The 17,857-nt window shown below is 39.3% G+C and overlaps 2 protein-coding genes across 2 annotated transcripts in view; one reads left to right on the forward strand and one right to left on the reverse strand.

Moving 5' to 3' along the window:
- Window positions 1–4,821, reverse strand: part of ACSBG1 (acyl-CoA synthetase bubblegum family member 1) — a gene marked incomplete at its 5' end in the record, with an annotated part of 34,793 nt that extends 29,972 nt beyond the window's left edge. Inside the window, one exon of the mRNA XM_082290780.1 lies at window positions 4,742–4,821. Coding sequence (XP_082146906.1) covers window positions 4,742–4,821 — 80 coding nt within the window. The remainder of the gene's footprint in view (window positions 1–4,741) is intronic.
- Window positions 4,822–11,794: 6,973 nt separating this feature from the next.
- On the forward strand, window positions 11,795–17,849 carry DNAJA4 (DnaJ heat shock protein family (Hsp40) member A4). Its single transcript, XM_082290863.1, has 8 exons — window positions 11,795–11,873; window positions 11,961–12,101; window positions 13,750–13,930; window positions 14,830–14,934; window positions 15,641–15,868; window positions 15,948–16,178; window positions 16,730–16,830; window positions 16,913–17,849. Exons 2-8 carry the CDS (start codon window positions 11,970–11,972, stop codon window positions 17,129–17,131), a joined length of 1,197 nt encoding a protein of 398 aa, XP_082146989.1. The 5' UTR covers window positions 11,795–11,873; window positions 11,961–11,969; the 3' UTR covers window positions 17,132–17,849.
- The last annotated feature ends 8 nt before the right edge of the window (window positions 17,850–17,857 follow it).

Genomic DNA, 17,857 nt, shown 5'->3' on the forward strand with positions numbered 1-17,857 from the left:
AAATTTTAAAAGATCAACCTTCCTATAGAAAGAGAGACTTTCTGTAAAGTTGCAAAAATAAGCTGTTTAACAAATAATTACATACATAAACTGTTAGTACATTATTCAGCACAAGGTGTTCCTTTAGACTTCAGGATATTTACTGATAACCCTCTACACACATATAGCAAGTCAAAGTACTTTGAAGTCTGGAAATCACATTCACAACTGCTCATGAAGAAGACTCAAATAAACATTTTTTTTGCCATGAAACCAGTAGGTAGTTCAGACTACACATTCACCCAGAGCCATATTCTGAGCTTCCAGACCTGTGCTGTCAGATTCACAATGAAGATACCATCTTCTCCTCCCTTTCTTGGTATTCCTGTTGCAGAGGCTTCTCCATTACACAGCTTCTCCACTCCCACCCTGCTCCTGGATACTGTTGTACCACATATGTGAGATTACCATACAGCAAAATTATTTTTATTAATTAATTATTTCTATTCTGGTTTAATGTATGAGACATATGCACTTTTGAAGATACTGCATTCATAATATACATTATTAGATAAGATGAGGTTTATGTGACGTCTAATTTTAGAAGAACAGTATGTTCAAGGTGCAAAGCTCTGGCTGTGGTCAACCATGTTACTGCAGTTCAGGTCCACTTAAATTCCAAAGCTTTTAATATAAAACTATTGCATGATTTTTCTGCTTTCATCCTTTCAAAAAAAATTATCTTGCAGAATGTCTGCAACAGAGAACACAGCCAATAAGGAGGGAATGCTCAGTTACAGTGTCTGCTGAGTGCATACAATTTCTCTGTCACTTACATGGTTTTTCCAAAAAGCAATCCCATTTAGCTGCTCCTGGGAGTGCTCTCATGGCACTGCTTCCAGACTCAGTGGCTCTCAGGAAGGCTCACTGGTGTTCTGCCCTCGCTGCGATGATCCAAAGCAGTGCAGCTCCTTCCTCTGACTTGCTGTTCCTCCGAGCATATCACCTACAAGCTCACCCACCACCAGGCTGCATTCATGTGGCAGTAGGCATGTTACTTCATACTTCTTACAACACAGTCCCCACCTTTTAATTAAACTCCTTTCTCTGCTTGCCTTGCCCAAAGAAATATTTTGTAAGTCACAGGTGTTTATCTTAGGGAGCAACATGTGCAGATCCCCATATGCACAAGTATTTTTTTTCCCAAACACTTCTTTGTTGAATGGGTTTTCCTAACTATTAAATATTAATCCTATTTAATATACACAAAAAAATAGACTGAAGTGGAAAATATGCATTTTTCCAACACAGAACTTTTTCATAAATTTTGTTTTTATTTTTCACTACTTGCTTCTCATGAGGACAACTTAATGAATTCCTTCTCTAAACTACTCCATCTTGGTGGTTTGATTATTTATGGAATCCATTATAAAGTGGATGATAAAACATTCTTCTTCCAATCAAGTGTCCATCTTTTGCTGTCTTAGTCTTGGTGACAAGCGTCCTAAATATTGATCTCTGTTCCAACAGTGAGAAATTCCCCCCTCCAAGCTTTTGTTGCATGTTCTCCAGGCTATATACATTCCAACAGCATTACTCTCCATTAGAGCTGCTTTGGGTCTACATCTGCACATTCTTAAAAACTTTTCATTGGGTGTCAGACATTTTCAACAGCTCATTGTGGCATTTGAATTCAAGATGAAACCATTAAGTATTCATCCGACAACTCTTCTGGCAGCAAAAAGCAATGGCTTAAATTACCTAGAGGTAACCTCCGAAAACTGTAATGATTCTGGCATTTTGCCTAGGAACTTTAGAAACTAAATATCATCATCTGGATCCCATTCATTTGAAATCCTTTCCCAAATCCCCATGTATCCTGCAAGAGCCAAATCCAGTATGTTAAAACAGAACTCTGCGGACAGATTGTAGGAATGAGCACAAGACAATAAATTTAGAATCACAAATATATCCTAGAATTCTAGACAAAGACAATAAAGTCACTCTGATTTAAGTCAACATAGCACTGCAACTTTGATAGCTCAGCAGCTAAATAGAAACGTGTGACTGGCACAGAAATAGCCAAGCAAATACTGCATCTCCAGACTCTGAGGTGCTGTCAACTGTTACCTAAGACATTCTGAAGATGTTTTCTCATTTTTTATGACATAAGAGAAAAAAAACCAACAGTAATGATGCACCACATTAGTTCTATAAATCCACATTTTCTGTCATGCAATATTTTTCCTATAACGAGTAGAGTCACAGGAGTTCCCCATGGCCCTTTAGACATTGCTGTCTACTATGACTGGTCATCTTATTTACTAATTACTCCTCTATTCAAATGAGGGCAATATTATAATACATTCCTTATTGATTCTATTTAAAAGTTCCCATTTGTCCCTGAAAAACAAGTTAGATTTAGCTGTTAATTGGTTTCCATGCCCTCATGAGACTTAAAAACAGGGCCACGGATCAGCCCAGATATGTTCCTACTCTTGCAAAAAGGCCCAGCTGATTCGACAATTCCTTTGCTTTTCACAGTGCACAAGAAACCACTCTTTGTCAAATTACTCATACAACTTCTTCTCTCACAAAGATATATTTAAAAGCTAAAAAAATGCTTTAATAAATAAAAAAGAACAAATTACTAGTGATAAAGTTAACAGCTAAGATCTATTTTACCATATAACACAGTTGTCATACACCTTGTAGCAAAACCTATCTCTTTACTTGCAAAAAATAGATCTGAAGTCTTTTTTTCTCTTGTTAAGAATAAATATTCTCAAAAATCAGGTCATTTATTTTGGTGAGCAGACCGGTTTTATGGATAGCTGAGAACTACATGGTTGAATGGGAAGAAATGAACAATGTAACGAGCCTTTTTTATTCTCCCCCCAAAAAGGCTCTATTCAGCAGTTGGGAGCAAACTACAACCCTGCCCTGACCTTGGTACAGATTTTCTGGCTCTGTTCTCCCCTGCACAGCAAAAACCTAGACCTGAAGCAGAAATCTTCCAGTAGCTGGCTCTGTATGGCTATTTGCAGGGAAAGCAGCAAAGTTAGGTCACACAGAACTCATTATTTCATCTGTTCCTCATTTTTTAGCTCACACAGATTCAATTTCAGCCTTATAAAAGGTCTTTTTTTTCCTATTTCCATTTGATACAATTTTATTTTCTTTGTCTAGTCCTTTCCACCTGGAATCCTACTGCCAGCATACTAAAAAAGGTATGATAAAGTTTGTTACCTAACTTCAAATCACTACCAGGTAAACAACAGCATTTAACAGGACAACATGCACTGGCTACTTCAAAAAACACAAACAAAACACACAAGTTTTATGTCAAGGACTTTGAATGCATCAAAAGTATTTAGAGTTCTAGGGTCTGATATTCTTTCATTAGAAATACAGAAAAAAAACAAATTCAGAAAAAACATCTTTCTAATACAGCAAGTTTAAGCTTAAACTTCCTGTTTGCAGTGGACCCAAACCACTGTACTTTTAAATTCTCCTATAACTTTTCTCTTTAATGAAGAAAACACAGGAACTTTTTTTTTTTTTTTTTACTTAAGCATGTCACAAATAGAAGCATACATGGACTAAAAGAGAGGCATTATTACTAACTTAGCAAAACCTAACTTTCATGAGTCAGAGTGTACATATACCTATATTGACCATAAATCAAATACGTGTTTTATGATCTTTGGACAGATTAAACCAAAAAGTGACAATTCTACTACCAACTACATTAGGATTCCAGAAGCAACAACAATATATTCAAAAGTTTTCAAAGATTTCTTAAACTTCTTCCTGTTCTGAAAACCTTAAGTCTTTGGATTGCTCCTCATGATTCTTATCCAGGATTACAAAGCCCAGAACAGAAGAAACCATTATGGCAGAAATTATCCCAACCAAACCTTTACCTGAAGGGATCAAGCAAATCTTTCAAGAGACTAACATGCAAGTTGTTCCCTAAACAAATGTGAAGTTAGATGTAACAGAAGACTAAATATCATACAATAGTTCAGTCTCTGGAAATGTATATTAGTACTTAGCAAAACTGACAAACTTCTAACAATCAGAAGCTAAAATATTTCCTGTGAGATGTCTTGTTCTAATCTTAAGTACTTCCAAAAACTCTAGAGATGGGAAGATTTCTCTATCAGAAGATAGCATTCCAGTGACAGATCAACAGGTAGAAGAAATAATGCCTTCTTTTTGTGCTGCCTGGGGCACAAAGGAGAGAGCAGCCAGTGGGATTATTTTACATGTAAAATGTAACATAAACATTAAAATACACTCTTCTAAAATTCACTTCCCCACTCCTGTCTCTAAGAAATGAGTTACCTGGTAAAGTTCTGTTGCCTTTGACAGGAAGAAGATGGTCTATCATAAGGATCAATTATTATCTAAGCATTACTCCCCCAAATCCAGAAGAGGCTAAATAGCCTCTGTGCTATAAAATAAACACTATACAGATATATCCTCTATGCCAATAGGATACAAGCAACATAGTCCAGACTCAATGATGGCTATTAGGTTTAGTGTCAAAGCAGAATTTAGCATAGGAGAATAAACCTATTTAGAATCTTCATCAACAATTTTCTCTCATTCTAGCCTCAAAAGATACACCTTATTCTTCATTAGATAGTAGACACCAATCAAAATTCTTGTGCATCTGCACAGTAGTACAAGACAAACTTAAGCTATGAAAAACTGGTAGATCAGTTTGTTAAAATAAATGCTCAAGATACTTTACCCATTTTCACAGCTTCCTGAAACATTCCTTGCATTTTCATCCTGCAATTGTTTTGTGAGAGTCTCTCCACTGTTAGGCATGCTGACAAACCCTCCAAAACTGGTCACAAATATGCTAAAGAACTGTGCAGGTCAGGCCTAAATGAGCTACTTGGAGAACCAAAGAAACCAACAGTAACTTGTTATTTGTTAGAAAAAACAACACGTAATACAAGAGGAGGAGACTACTGCTACAAAAGCTATTTCTTTCTGATTTTAACATGCTTGAAATGTCGCAGTGCTTGTGAGCTGCTTACTGTTAAACTTTCCTTTTAATTCACTTTTCTTTAATTATCCATGAGAAGAATTTTAATGAGTTTACAATGCTTTAAGATGCAAATCTTTTCTTTTGCCAAGATTTCAACAAATTTGTTCACACAAGTTGAAGCAATTCTAACTTTACTAAGTCTAGTTACAAAAAAGAACATTCAATGAAGCTATTTTCTTAAGGAAAACACAGATTAATTACATTAGGAAATGCCTTCAAGTCAATTATACCTATAAAACCCAGTACTGCAACAGCCAAGCACCTCCCCCAGCACCACAATTACAGCAGCACTTCCTGCACCTCATCAGAGCAGGCCTATGGTGTAATGTGAAAGTTTCTACACACAGCTGAACAAATTACTTCCCAGGATGTAAGAGAGTCCAGTTCAGCTACTTAGGCTACTTCTGTACTGGTAAACAATCCAGAGAATGGCTCAAGCCACTCACTGTGAGCACCTTCCCTGGCATGGTTTTGATCTGTATGAACAGGCATTTCCCTGGGACAACCCAGGCCAGAGGCTGTCACTGGAGATGATATTAATGACTACCCTGTCTGGAAGAGGAAGACAGATGCAAGCCATGCCATGTCATAGACTTCAGAGCCAGAGAACATAATCTAAAATGTTTTGCTTACTGGTACAAAGACAGCCATAGTGATCAGGAGCATGTAAGATCAGCAAATATTAACTTTATAGAAAGTGTGGATTTTATTCCAGAGTGTCTTGCACCATAGATAAATGTGTAATTGTAGACAATGCAATCTGAAATGAAAGAAAACTTCGAAGTGAGATTCTAAGGGATCTATTCTCAACACCAGAAACTTGATTTGAAAATATCTGAACACAAAATGGAGGATATTTCAATCGTAAAAATAGATCCTCATATGCAGCAAAACTCCGTATTTGTAAGATTTATTTAGCTCCTTCATTTTGGGATAATTCTCCAAACTCTTTGTTCCAAAGATTCTTTGCAGAAAGCTACAAGGTCTCTTCCTTGCAACCAACTTTCCAGTAATAGAATAAAGAAAACTCTGCTGCAAGAAAACTCTTATTTTTCTTCTTCAGGTCATCTAAAGTGTTTTAGGTGCTATATGAAAGAATCCAATTAGAGAACTGCTAATTACTTTGCTTGAGTTGCTTCTTGGGTGTTTAGTAGCTGGATAATAGGCTGGTCTCACAGAAGGAAATGGCTGCTCACTCTCTAAGACTTGTACTTACAGTAAATAAACAGAAAACCTCAAATATACGTGTCTTCTATACACACTGTGTTTATGAAGGGGTTTTTGTTTTGTTTTTCCTATAATTTTCTTTAAACTTACTGATGGTTAGCAATTTTTTTGACACAATCAAGCCTTCTCCAATGATAAATCTCCCCCCCAGTAACAAGGGCAGCTGCAGGGAAGCCAGGCTGTGAAGCAAGGGGAATTTATCAGGGGGAGTTGGTGGAGAAGAGTTGCTTTTGGACTCTTTATTGTGTGACTGTAACAGAAAACTCACATGATTGTGATAAACTGTGTTACCTGCAACTGTCAGCTACAGTCTTGCCACTTTAACAGTAGGCTCATGAATGTCAAGCTGTAATAGTTCTATGCAGACCTTGCCTTTGTAGTTCTAGTTCTACACAGAACCCGCCTTTGCAGTTCTAGTACATTTCTACGTTGTCTTCAAGTTTCAAGAAATAAATCCTATTAAACCAGGCCAGCAACTTATATAGAGTTCAGCAGAAAAGACCTTCATCTTGAAATGATTTTTACATTCTGCACCTTACAAGATGCTATGATCCTTTTCTTTTATGCCTAGATCTACCTGCACGCAAGTTGCACAAGACTGTACTAGACTCAGACTGAATTTTTGTGGTGGGATGGGCTGCTTTTTGCAGCTACAGGTTAAGATTTCTGGGTGTTGACAGGCTTACAAAGTTATGAAGGAACAGAAAAGCCAAATAAAGCTCACATACTACTTACATCCTTTGCTCTGCAATTAGGACTGGTATCTTTCAGAAATTTGCAACTGATACCTCAGAGTTGAAGACACTGTCACTATAAATTTGCACTGTCACAAGATCCCAAATAGAAATATCAGAGAGGTTAAAACAAAGCCGTGTTGTTACTAAGGTCAGTAACCAATAAGAACCACAAGGCAGACCAGCCTCGGCATGGGTGGAGCATGTTTGGGACAGAATGTTTCAGGGTTAATTTACAATAACATTATGGCAAAATGAAACAACCCAGGGCTGTGCTGCGCTCCCCCATCTTTTTATGTGTAAGGCAAGAAAGTGAATGTTTCACCACAAAACTTGTATTTACTTAAAATGAATGGATGAGTGTACTAATTCTGGATGCTCCTTGCTACTCATCCCAATTAGTTTAAGCAACTGTATGATAGGTTCCCTTTTTTCTTTTTTTTAGTTACGTAACTGGTAACAAATAGTGTAAAACAATATTTTCTGGTACAAACATGACATTAAACTGGTAGTCCTATTGTTATCCTTATCTTTCAGCACTGAGTCTAAACCAAAACAAAAAAAGCCTTACCCCACAACAACCATCAGCCAAACATCTAATAACCTTTATGTTTCCTATTTCAAAGGCTTTGTTACATGTCTTTACATAAATGGCACTACTTCTAATCTTTCTTTCATTATTTCAAATCAGTGTTCTTGTCAACTTTTCAACTTGCTACTAATTGCAGCCCTCTGCCTGCTATGTTCTGTTAACTGCATTTACTGTGATTATATATAGCTTTCTTTTTCCCACTTTCTCATAAAAGACTTCACTTGGTGTCTAAAACATTTTTGCTAAAGTAAAAAAAAAAATTAAACTCCACAGATACTACTAAATGAGAGTAGGTTTCCGGGTTTATGCAAAATTCTAAATCCAAACATATCTTCAAACATTACTGTGGCAAAGCCTCCATTAAGTCTTACTAAACAAGTGAGTCTCAACACATACCTTAAGGATCAATCAATTTATGCTACCTTGGGCCAAGGAGACGATGCTGAGGGTAGATTCCAGAATTAAAAGCTCGAGACAAGCAATAACTTTTTAAATTCACATATGCTTTTTATACTAATTCATTTCTATTGAAGGAATTCAAGTTAGAGAAAGCTGTGACTGCTACTCACTCACTATACACTACCCTAAAATAGCTCAAAACAAATGCCATCATTTAAATTTTCTTGCAGATACAGACCTTTTACTTTCTATCTGTAGCAAAAAGATTTTCCTAAGAGCTCGTTTCTGTACGAAATATCTTTTTCGTATATCAATTATGGGCCCAGGACCATTAAAGGTTCATTAAATTAAACTGTCATACTTTACTGTTTAACATATATTTTTAAAAAGACTAAAAATCATAGCCTAAAAATATTATTTAAAAGGTATTTTCCTAAGAGGTTTGTAGAAATTGTGATAACTTTTGAGGCCTGGATGCTTGAAAGAATCCACCTCAGCACCAAGGAAAGTCTGCTGTAATTCTAACTTCACCTTATAGAGGAACTACTGAAGCTCTTTATGCAAATTTAGTGTGACTGAAAAGAAACACAAGTTTCAATCCCGCAGATTCCTGACTTTTTTTTTTTCCAGTGTTTGTAATAAAAGTTACTCTTGATACTTCTTTACAAAAATCAAGGGTGCTGCAAGAAGATGCAGCTGCAGTTCAGCAGATTGTACTCTTACCTGTGTCTCCAGTATGCTGCTTTCAACAAGAATGAGCAATAGTAATATAAGAGAGAGAAATGCAAACAAGGAGATTCCAACAGTGGTTTATATAACGGGATTAAAAGATACATGCATAATTCTTGTAGCATATAAAGATACTGCATGGTCCCAAGGTCAGTGGGAAGCAGTTTTAACTCTTGTTTTGTGCTAACAGTGCAATGCCTGTTTCAGAACCAGAGTCCTCTGGTGGTTAAATGAAACGGGCACCAGATCCAGTTACTCCCCATTCCCAGTCCAGTCCTGCCTCCTTGCAGAGAACAGAAATTCTCTGCTTGTTTTCCTGTTGACACCCACACGCAAGCTTGATACTGCGCAAGTAAAAAGTGACAAGGTGATTCATGTTACATGTAGCAGGAGGGAAGAGAGGAAAAAAACATTAAAAGAAATTAGCTGTTCATCTCAAAAATGCGTAAGCAACTGCTGGTTAGCAACAACCACAGATTTAAGGAGGCAAGGTGTGCACCAAAAGAAACAGAGTTGGGCATATACACCCTTGATCACCAGGCTGGTTGAGTACAGGAACCACCACTGTAGTTGCTGAGAAATATGGCTGCATGTGTAAAGGCTGTATGACATTTATTACTAATTACGACAAAATCAGCTGCTGAGGATTCAAACTCTGTTCCATAAATACAGTATTGATAAATATGAAATGTTTTGCTTCAGACACCTATAGGACTGTATTCCTCTCAGGTATCAGAATGAGTGCATCACTCAGGCTAGAGTGATGTAGGAGATGTGCATGATGATGCAAATCATATATGCAGCCTGGTATCTCTCCTGTTTTTCTAATCCCAAGCACCAACCCTTACTACTTGTCTCACTAATTCTTTGAATAAACAAGGACTTTGATTGTACCAACTGGAACCAAAGATGGAGAAAACAAATACTGCATATTAAAGTAAATATAACCTGATAGGTCTCCCTAATAAAATAAAAATAAATGAAGCAGGAGGCTCAATCCTCTTAAGCAAAGATCCATACCAACCAAATTTTTGGCTGTTATTACTAGTAACAAATGTTAACAGTAAGAAACCACCCACCAGTGTGAGTTCTTATTATATTTACCAATATCTACACACACCTACATGAAGATTTCTACTCACAGAAATTATATACTCTTTTTATGACATACTAAAAATTGAACTCTAAAATTCATTATGTGCTTCAAAAGCTTCTCATCTGTTGAAACATTCAGCTGCTACAAAGCTACAAGCAGATTTATTGCTTCTTCTTAAATGGAAATATTACATTCAGAACTACAGATTATAGCTCATCTATCTTTAAGGTGAAGACCATTATGAGAATAAACCTTTTTTTGCCTTAAAAAGGGGATATTTAGTTCTTGGCCTACAAGTTTACAGAGTAACTTACCATAGTTATTTTTAGAAAAGTTTCTGTATTTACTTGTCAATGTAATTTCACAATTGCAAAACACAGATTTACATGTTCAGCTGCTGATAATTATGCTTAGAGAAAGTAAAAGTTACCAACACTGATTTCTTTCTTGGGGTTTTGAACTGCTCCTTTCATTGATATTTTCTATTGATTTCCGAGCTCCCTCTCCTTCAGCAAGTTTACATGCTTAATATAAGCAGATTGTATTAATTTAATCTTCTAATAGTATTTACCTGAAATACAGTAGGAAGTTCATTATAACAGAGCTCTAAAAAACGAAAATTTTTCATTCAAATCCCACACTGCTGCTTTTCCTTCCCCTTTTTCCCCATTTCCCACTGTTAAACAACACAAGAGGGCCCTCTCCTTCAGAGTCATCCCGACTCGTTACCTGGGCTGTGGTTGGCAGCACAGGACATTGGAACCTTTGGGTTATCATAACCACAGGAGATGCTCTGGTTTCATAAAACTATTTATAGGGATAAGGAACTGTTTCCTGGAATTAAAAAGCAGCTTGTAAGCATTTCTATTCAACTTAAGTTTGAACAAAATCTCTTCACAGTTCACGCAGCTTTTCTGTATTTTTCACTTAAGATTTTTCAGCATTAGTTGCCATCTTCTATGAAAATATGCTTCTGGTCAGGTCCACACCAGTACCAGTTATCTCCTTTCCCCTAAGCAGCAAATAATTAATTGAGAACCTTTGGTTACCTGGAGAAAGATGAAAACTAGCCCAGCTTCCAAGTCTGCTCCAGGCAGGCCTGCTTGAGGAAAGGGCAAATACCAAACAGGGAGAGCAGGGGCACAGCATTAGCCCAGTTGATTTAAAAGGCTCAAAATACTGAGGAATAAGGCATCAAGAAAGCCACCTATTAATTAACCAGAACAAGATCTAACACACAGCGTGGGGCAGGTCGTACCAGGGTGCTCGCCAGGCTCTCCCAGAGGTGAATTAATAGATTTCACAGAGCAGGGAGAGAAACCGGCGCCAGTGAGGGGCCCCCTCACGCTAAACCCCGGTACCTCGGCAGGGACCCCTCAGGAGGGACCCCTCAGCCCAGCCAGGCCCACGTTATTTTAGATTAGTCTAAAGCTGACATAGGTAGAAGCTTTCTAAATTAGGCTGAAAATACTGTTTCTACAATACAAAGGTATAAAATATGGGGTGGTTTTGATGTATTTTTAGCCCCACAGAATAGTCGCATTTTAACCCTAATAGAAAGCACATCTAAAGCTTCCCTATAATAAACTACTAAGAAATGGTATTACATGTAAGTCTAAAAGCAATAAAGAAGAGGTAAGAATAGACCTGCCTGACCACATTAGCATAGATAACCATTTTTCAGCTCACATTCAATGCCAACTCCACTGCCCGAGTACCGATTTGTGTGAGCTGTACTCAGGGAATGCCAGGCACGACCCCTGGGGAACCTCAGCTGTACGGACGGTGGGCTTAAAGACAATCAAGACACTCGGACGTAAAACCCCAAATTAAACACCAAGCGCAAGCCTCGGGCCCGGCCCGAGGCTCCTCCCCCCGCGCGCGCCGGCGGTGACGTCACGCGCCGCAGTTCTAGACCGTTCCAGCCCCGTGACGTCACGCGCGGCGTCATTCCAGAAGATTCGGCCGGGGCCCGTATAAAGCTCGCGGAAGAGGCGGGGCTGCCGGGATCGGTGAGCGGGCAGTGGCGGCACCGGAGGGACAGCGGCGGTGAGCGCGGCCGGTGGGGCGCCGGGCGGAGTAACGCGGGGGTAACTCAAGGATAACGCGGTGCTAACGCGGTGCGTCCTCCCACAGGCACCCACCATGGTGAAGGAGACGGAGTACTACGACATCCTGCAGGTGAAGCCCAATGCCTCCTCCGAAGAGATCAAGCGGGCCTACCGCAAGCTGGCGCTGAAGTACCACCCCGACAAGAACCCCAGCGAGGGCGAGCGGGTACGCGGGGCTGGGGGCCGGGGCTGGGCCGGGGCCCCTGGGCCGCCCACCCTCCGTGAGGCGGCCGCGCACCCAGTGGCACCTGCGGCCCCTGCGCGGCGCAGGCCCTGTCTGGCCTTTCTGGCGGGCCGGGGCTGAGCCGGGCTCACTGCAGGCGCTGCTGGGCCGCGGGATGGGCGGCCCTGCAGGGAGAACCGGGAACTGGCACAGGGCCGCCCACGAGGGGCACCGGATCCCCCATAGATAGGCTGTTGTTATATCCGGCGTGCACGCAATCGTAGTTTAAATTCTGCTTTGCCCTTCCTGCGGCGTAGTGCCAGTATGTGAAGGCTCCCCTACTTCCAGATCTCTATTCAGACCTGTGAACCTGGGAGCAGGCCTGACGGCCCAGCTGTGGCAAAGGGGATGCGGCATTTGTTTTTGGATGTAGTGCTTACCAGTTTCCCTGTAGTTGCAGTAGAAAAATCGTCCTTAAAGGTGCTGGTTAAAACAGGCAAAGCTGGAAGGATTTCTAGTGCTCCAGTGGCCATTGTGCTGTCAGATGTTGAAAAGGCTGGTAGTGGATCCAGCTGCCAGCGTTGTTGTGCTGGATGGATTTGTGTTCCTGAACTGGATGGGTTTTCTTCAGAGAAAAATGTTAATGCAGATGTCCGAGGTAACTATTCCCAGGGAATCACTGGGCTGCACATGAGTGGACTGCTTACAACAGAACTATTTTACAAGCTATCACCACAGACCTGCTCTGCTCCCTGTGTTGGCTTGGATCATAAATGAGCACCGCAATTGGAGAACTATGGAAAACATGAATGATGGGATTGTTTATCTAAAAGCTGGTCTGCTAATACCTTAATATAGGAATAGAAGACCCATATTTCTGTCTCTAGAATACTAATTTACAGAACTCAAGACAAACAGTAGCCTAGTCAAAGGTAACCTTTCCTGCTTTTATTTTGGGCCTGCTTTTTTTGCTTACACCACTTTACATGGCCATGAGTAAATTAAGTTTAAAATGGAAGTGGTCATTCCAGCAATAGCAAATTATGTTTAAAAATTGAGTTGGTAATCTTAGTAATAGGAAATTCTTTATAGCTATTTAAGAAAATTCCTTAATTGTTTTTTTAAAGTATGTGTTTTGATTTGTTTCTAAGTCCTTGTGTTTGTGATGAGTAAGCAACACCAGTGTCTGGTCACATAAATCTCTGTTGTAGCTGGATGTACCAGCTCAGCAGGCATGGAGGATCCCTGTGTAGCTCTAGGCTGACTAGCACTGCTGTGGCCATGAGCAATTGGGGACTTCAGGGATAGTACCATATTCCTTTCTAAATGGATTTGTTAGAGGTTATAATGGTTGTTGCAACTACCACAATCAACAAAATGCAGTTGGCATATACTTGTAAGGTGGATGTGACTCTGAATTAAGCCCACTTAAAACATGGGAGGAGGGGGGAGAGGGAGGAAAGGGGTGGTTTTCCTGGACAAAAGTGTACTGTTATAGTCGGTTACCCATTTGTTTAGGGAGTTTCCTTTTGGAAACAGACAAATACTTCAAGAGGGTGCTGTAGTGGCTCGATCTGTAGATGGAGTTGTATATGAGAGGGCTACTTTTCCTCTTGGTCATAGTTGTTCAGAGCTTCTTTTTTCTTTTTAGTTTAAACTTATATCCCAGGCATATGAAGTTCTGTCGGACCCAAAGAAAAGGGACCTCTATGACCAGGGTGGGGAGCAGGCTATTAAAGAAGGAGGCCTGAGTGGCGGCAGCTTCTCTTCACCCATGGACATCTTTGACATGTTCTTTGGTGGTGGAGGCCGAATGAATAGAGAGAGAAGAGGTACACAGTTCTAAACAAGTTCTAGAAACTCTAACCATGCACTTAAGCATAAAACACCTGTGCTATGGTACTGCTGTTCTGCTAAGTGCACATAGTGTGGATATTACTTGTTGCAACAATAGAATAAGTAAACTATGATTTTTCTAGTTACTCTAGCATTAAGATTCTAATAAAGTAGATAACATGACTTAGCCATAGCCATCTTTCTGCTAAGTTCTGTTTATTTTTTGTTGAAGGGGGACTGGGTAGCCTGTAGGGGAGGGGGAAACGTTAGTAAGTCAGAAGTTGAATTACACCTGTTTAAGTTACCTGTTTTCCAAATCTGTGCCTCACTTGCTCATATGCTTTTGGGCAACTTGCTTCAAAGGACACCATCAACTTAAACTTCAATAATTTTAAATCTCATGAAAATATTTGGGAGAAATAATGTGAAACTGAGTGCAGTGTGCTGCCAAAGCACAGTATGATTTTTGTCTTTTCCATGCCCAGTGCCTGTTAAAGGAGCAAATAGTAACTTGCTGTAAAATCATTGAAATTATAATATGAAGTGGCATGGAAATTCATACGCAGGCATAATAGCAACTTCTAAATCAACAGAGCTGAAGCTGGTAGTGTCCTTGCATCTTGCTGTTTCAGTTAAGCTTATAAAATTAGGAGTAGGAGCAGGGACAGGGTGGCTTTAATGATGCTTTGCCTAATTACAGCTCAACTTTTATGTTTGGACATAAATGGGTGGAGCTTAGTGGAAGCTGATGGAACTGCATATTCTTTTAAGGGGGCTGAGTTGTGTTCAAAGTTTGGAATGAACTCTGCATTTCTTCATTGAGACTGTGCATGAACATTTGTCTTCACAACAGCTGAACAAGTACTAATATTTCCCTTTTGGTTTTTTTTTAAAGGCAAAAATGTTGTGCACCAGTTAGGTGTATCTCTTGAAGACCTATATAATGGTATTACAAGGAAACTGGCACTGCAAAAGAATGTCATTTGTGGAAAGTGTGAAGGTAAAAAACAAGTAGTGGTTTCAAACCCCTCTTCAAGTTTTTTGTGTGTGTTTGTGTGGATTGTCTGGGCTGAGAAAAAAGTGTGAAGGCTTTCTTACTTTTCTCTTTCCTTTTTCTTTGCCTGATTCCTGAAAGTCTGCCAGGGTTATTTAGTTCTACTTAACGCTTGTCCAAGAATAAGTCTCTCGACCACAATGTTACAAAGTGATTGTTCTAATGGCAGACTAAAACTCACTGTGAGTTACTGTTAGGGGTACCTAAATTAAAACTATCTTCACCCAGAACTTGGATGTAAATGTCTATTCTGTAAAACTTTTTAAATTGCTGTGGGTGGACGTCTAGCTTGTGTTATGTTACTAATTTTACAGTTATTAAGTATTCCCTAATGAATTTACTTCTTCGAGGTAAATTTTAATAAAGTCTTGTATCTTAGTACTCTGTTAAATATTTAGTAAGCAGATTCTTTTCCAAGTATTAATGGAATGTTTATGTCTTGAATCTGGTATGCTGACAGTTCCTTGGAAACCAGGATTTACTGGGGGGTGGGGCAGAGGCTAATACAACAAGCTGTATAAACATTTTGTTTGTAGAAACATCCAGCTTGTGGGGCATGTTTCATGATAGCAACTAAATTCCATGACTGAACTTCCAGCCTGACTACTGTAATTTTTTGAGACTGAGATCCAACTTAACTCTTTTGTCATAGGTTATGGCGGAAAGAGAGGGGCAGTAGAAAAATGTCCAGTGTGTAAAGGAAGAGGGATGCAAGTTATAGTTCAGCAGATTGGACCTGGCATGGTGCAGCAAATCCAAACTGTGTGTCCAGAATGCAAAGGCCAAGGTGAAAGAATAAATCCAAAGGACAGATGTGACAACTGCAATGGCTGTAAGGTTGTAAGAGAGAAAAAGATCATAGAAGTTCATGTTGATAAAGGTAAGAACTGTATATTTTTACTGGTTCCCTAGTAAAAGTCTATAGTTCTGTAGAGAATAAATGGGTTTCTTTTCTTCAGGTATGAAAGATGGTCAGAAGATAGTATTTCATGGAGAAGGTGACCAGGAGCCTGATTTGGAGCCTGGTGATGTTATAATTGTGCTTGATCAAAAGGATCACAGTGTTTTTCAGAGACGAGGGCATGACTTAATCACAAAAATGAGAATTCAACTCTCGGAGGCTTTATGTGGTTTCAGAAAGACAATTGAAACGCTGGACAACAGAGTTCTTGTCATATCTACTAGGCCAGGTAGGTCTTAAAGAATTCTAATACTGTGTAGACTGTATCAACTACTTGCCTGGACTGGCATTTTTGGGGGAGTTTGTTCTGTTTGGGGGGTTTTTCCTAACTACAGGTACAACAGATTATCTAACTATGATACAACATATCTAACTATGATACAACAGATTCACGAGGTAGTCACTTAATTTAATTGGTTCTTTGTTGTTACTCTAAAACATGCAGAGTTACAGTTAAAGCTGTCAAATATGTCGTAATAAACCTCAGCCCCAGCTGGTGGATAGCCAGGAAAATAAATTTAGGAGGCAAGAATCTAAAATTCTACTAAATTCTGTTCATTCAGCCTGAAGGCTGTGCCAAGAAAAGCTGATTTCTCTTATAGCAGGGGAAATAGTCTAAATGACCTTAGTTCTGTACTGCTTGGGTTTAGCTCTTTTCTATGAATTGGTTACAATCTCCCTGAGGTGCCATGGGAACACTCCTCGTGTACAGCTGTGCCTTGTGGGGCACTGAATGCCTGTCACATCACATCAGCTTACTTACAGCTCTTGCCTCCATAGGTGAAGTGATAAAACATGGTGACCTAAAGTGTATCTACAATGAAGGGATGCCTGTCTACAAATCTCCAATGGACAAAGGCAGCCTGATTATACAATTTTTGGTAAGCTGCATGCTTTTCTGTAGCCAATATACTTGTGTTTGCACATGAATAAATATTCATTAAAAAATGTGTAAAATTGTAGGTCCAGTTTCCAGAGCACTACTGGCTCCCAAGGGAGAAACTGTCTCTGCTGGAGGCTCTGCTTCCTTCACGAGAAGATGTTATGGTTACAGATGAGATGGATCAGGTAGACCTTGAAGATTTTGATCCAAATGAGCAAACCTACCGTAACAGTGTGGGAGAAGCCTATGAAGAAGATGATGAGGGTCCAAGAACAGGAGTACAATGTCAGACATCTTAAAGCAAGGGGCAGTGGATGTCATCCAAGATGTAAATTTTCACAATGAAAACTGCATGGCTGTAATAGCCACTGCTTGTGGTTTTTGTGTTCAGCAAATTGAGTTGCTGCGCTGTCAGTATCACCTTTTTGTAACTAATTTATATTGTGTTCTTGTAGTCTTTCTATATAAACCAAATGTCATACAGCTGAGAACCAACTGAGTTGGTATACATTTTTCTTGCTGTGAAGGTTCTCAATTTATTTCACCTATGCTATTTCTATAAGACTTTGGCAATATTGGTAGAGGCTAAGTGGAGTGTCTTATGTAAATACTTTCATACTGGAAAATTAATTTCATAGAATAAAACATAGCAGAATAACTTCTAATAAATAGTACTTCACCTTTACTCATGCTTCTCTTGTACTTTGTAAGCCACTCTGGAACCCTCTTTATTTAAATAAGTTTTTCTAAGCTCAGATTCATCTTACCTAGTCAAGATTTTTCTCAATATCAACTTTGTGTTAGTTGCACCACTACTACCTGTCTTCATTTTGTATTTCAGAAGCATTTTGTGCATGCCCCCCTCTCTGCCTCACAGCCCTCTTCCTGTGTTCTGTGGATTTACAGTAGCATTCCTTCAGCTGCTTCTCTGTGTAAGTGTGACTTAAGGTTACAAGCTGTCCTCTAATGTGTTACCAACAGGCAAATACTTCCAAATAAAAGTTTGACCTTTCAGAAGCTCAAGC

The sequence above is a fragment of the Coloeus monedula genome, assembly GCF_965178545.1.
Source record: "Coloeus monedula genome assembly, chromosome: 14".
NCBI classification, from domain to species: domain Eukaryota; kingdom Metazoa; phylum Chordata; class Aves; order Passeriformes; family Corvidae; genus Coloeus; species Coloeus monedula.